Below are 2,392 nucleotides of genomic sequence, written 5' to 3'. Positions count from 1 at the left end.
CTCACACTGAACAGATGCAGAGTGACCCTGATCAGGAGCTGATGGGTCTCCAGAGCCTCCCACCAGCCACAACAGGAGGCTCTGCAGGGCTCAGGCTTCAACACAGCGAGTTTGAGAGGGCAGAGCCCCCGGGTGAAGTCAGTGAGCACCGAGTCTGTCAGAAGGGCCGGAGTCACACCCGGCAGTGGGGGGATCCCCCACATCTCAGTCCCACGGCTGCCCAGAGGAGCCTGGCTGCCTCCCCCGGGGAGCTGCCCTCCTTCTGGGAGCTGCCCTCCTTCTGGGAGCCTCTGGCCACCACGCTGCCACCCACATCAACGCTGCCACAGGCACCAACGCTGCCGTGGGCATCGATGCTGCCGTGGGCACCGACGCTGCTGTCCACACCGATGCTGCCCTGGGCACTGATGGTACCACGGGCACCAGTGCTGCTGTCCACACCAACGCTGCCATGGGCACTGATGCTGCTGTGGGCACCGATGCTGCCCTGGGCACCGATGGTACCCTGGGCACTGACGCCGCCCTCGGTGCACAGTTTGCTGCGGGGCTGAAGCCCTGCGGGCAGTCAGTCAGGTCCCCAGTTCCACGGGGCAGTGGAGCATGCTGAGTGTGGCAGGAGGTCACAAACAGTCCCGTCCCCAAATGTTCTCCTCCATTTCTGCTCCCTTTGCCAGCTCAGTGAACTTTAATGAAGAATTTCCGAAGCGTCAGGAACTGGAGCAGTTTGTCTTTCCTCCTCTGCTTTAGTGCCATCAGCGCTCTCGTTTTCTCCTCCACGTCCTGGTCGGTGGCGAGGATTATCTTGGCTCTTTCCTCCGCCTTCTTGTCCCCGGAGTTTCTGAAGAGCTTCTGCAGGGACTCCTGGGTGATGCTCTCGAAGATGTTGGCCGTGGCTTTCTTGCGCAGGGCGGTGTCGAAGCGGTAGCCGTGCACCGAGGGGCTCACCCGCAGGGACGTCGACATGGCTGCAGGGCTGGAGCTTGGCTTTGCTTTCATCTACGTGGGTGCTGCCGGCTTTGCCCTGGGCTCCAAGTAGGAGAGATGGGTGCTGTGCTGGCTCCAGGACTGGTATTTAAGGGCAGGCTGGAGGAAAAGCTGGAGGGCTCAGGTTACACTGGTGAGATCATGATGATGTCAACGCCCAACAGTCGCAGGCCGGTTTAACAGTTAAGTTGCCAACTTGTTCCCATCCTGCGGAAAAGATGGAAAGTTCTCTCTGCTTCTGCAACAGAAATGGCTTTTCTTTGGCCCACCACAGAACAGGCTTCAACCACTGCTGTGAGACTGAGCCAGCACAGCCCAAACTCCACTCCTGCCCTTGTTGCACGTGAAAAGCATCACGTGCAGAAAATATATCATATCATAAACCTGTAAAACTCCAGGTGAGAACTGTTGCAATCCTAGCAAGAGGTGTTGGCTGGAGCCTGCACACACGGCCCAGCACTTGGCTCTGTAACACTGCAAACCTGCTCCTGTCTGGGCATGGGGGCCTTTCTGCTGCTTCCCAGCAGATGTAGCTCATCTTTAGTGCACACAGAGCTGCATTTTCTAATTGGAAAGTGCTGTCCCAAAGGCAGGGGATGCCCAGGTTTTACACCCTCGGCTGCCCAGCTGCACATGGCAATGCTCTCGGGGCAGCAGGAAAATTCTCAGTTTGCTGCCCTGCTCCTGCCTCCAGTGTCCTTTTTCTTAAATTTCCTGCTCACCGGGGCTGGAAAGAAAACTCACCTCTGCTCCAAAAGAGTCTGTGCTCTCCACACCACCCTTGGCCAACGCCAAGCCCTTGGGCTGGGAGGACTCACTCTTAGTCATATTAGGTTAGTTTTTGGCAGCCTTGTGAGGAGCAGGGAGTTGGATTTCATGGCCCTTATGGGTCCCTTCCCACTCCAGATACACCGTGGACAGGGCACAGCTGCCTGCAAGGGGGTGGCTCCGGCCACTGGAGCTCCTGCTGGGCTCAGACAGCTGCTGTTCCCGAGCACAGTCAGACCCGGCCCAGAATAACTGCAGGTTCAAAAGTCACTCGAGGCCGGGAGCCAGAGATAAGTGTATTTTGGTTAATGTTTTAAAGCAGCCGGATGCTGCAGAGGTTGTGTTTGGAAAGTTAGCAGCTTGTTTACTGTTGTGGCTGACCCTGTTACTCACCCTTGCTGAAGGACTCCAGGAACAGCCTCCGTCCCCATCCCACTCCAACCAGGGGTTTCCCTTGTTTACCGGAGAGCTGCGGAGGTGACCTCTGACCACAGGGAAGAGCAGATCCAAAGGAACATCAGCCAGATGCTTCTCATTCCACATTCCCTTTAAAACTTCTGTTCCCTCGGGCAGAGAGAGGGGACACGTCTGAGCCCCAGCAAACCCCCTCTCCAATGGCCAGGGGAAGCCAGGGGAGAGG

The 2,392-nt window shown here is 57.4% G+C and overlaps 1 protein-coding gene across 1 annotated transcript; it reads right to left on the bottom strand.

Moving 5' to 3' along the window:
• Positions 1-286: 286 nt before the first annotated feature.
• TCIM (transcriptional and immune response regulator) lies at positions 287-1,059 on the bottom strand. Its single transcript, XM_027667085.1, has one exon. The coding sequence runs from the start codon at positions 994-996 to the stop codon at positions 676-678; it is 321 nt and encodes a 106-aa protein (XP_027522886.1). The 5' UTR covers positions 997-1,059; the 3' UTR covers positions 287-675.
• Positions 1,060-2,392: the final 1,333 nt, after the last annotated feature.

The sequence above is a fragment of the Corapipo altera genome, unplaced genomic scaffold, assembly GCF_003945725.1.
Source record: "Corapipo altera isolate COAL_440 unplaced genomic scaffold, ASM394572v1 275, whole genome shotgun sequence".
In the NCBI taxonomy this organism is placed as follows: domain Eukaryota; kingdom Metazoa; phylum Chordata; class Aves; order Passeriformes; family Pipridae; genus Corapipo; species Corapipo altera.
Note: the sequence above shows the minus strand (reverse complement) of the source record. Positions and strands in the feature narration are given on the sequence as shown.

What these genes read in the sequence shown, in the direction of transcription:
- TCIM (XM_027667085.1), bottom strand. Translation starts at nt 996, where the DNA reads ATGAAAGCAAAGCCAAGCTCCAGCCCTGCAGCCATGTCGACGTCCCTG.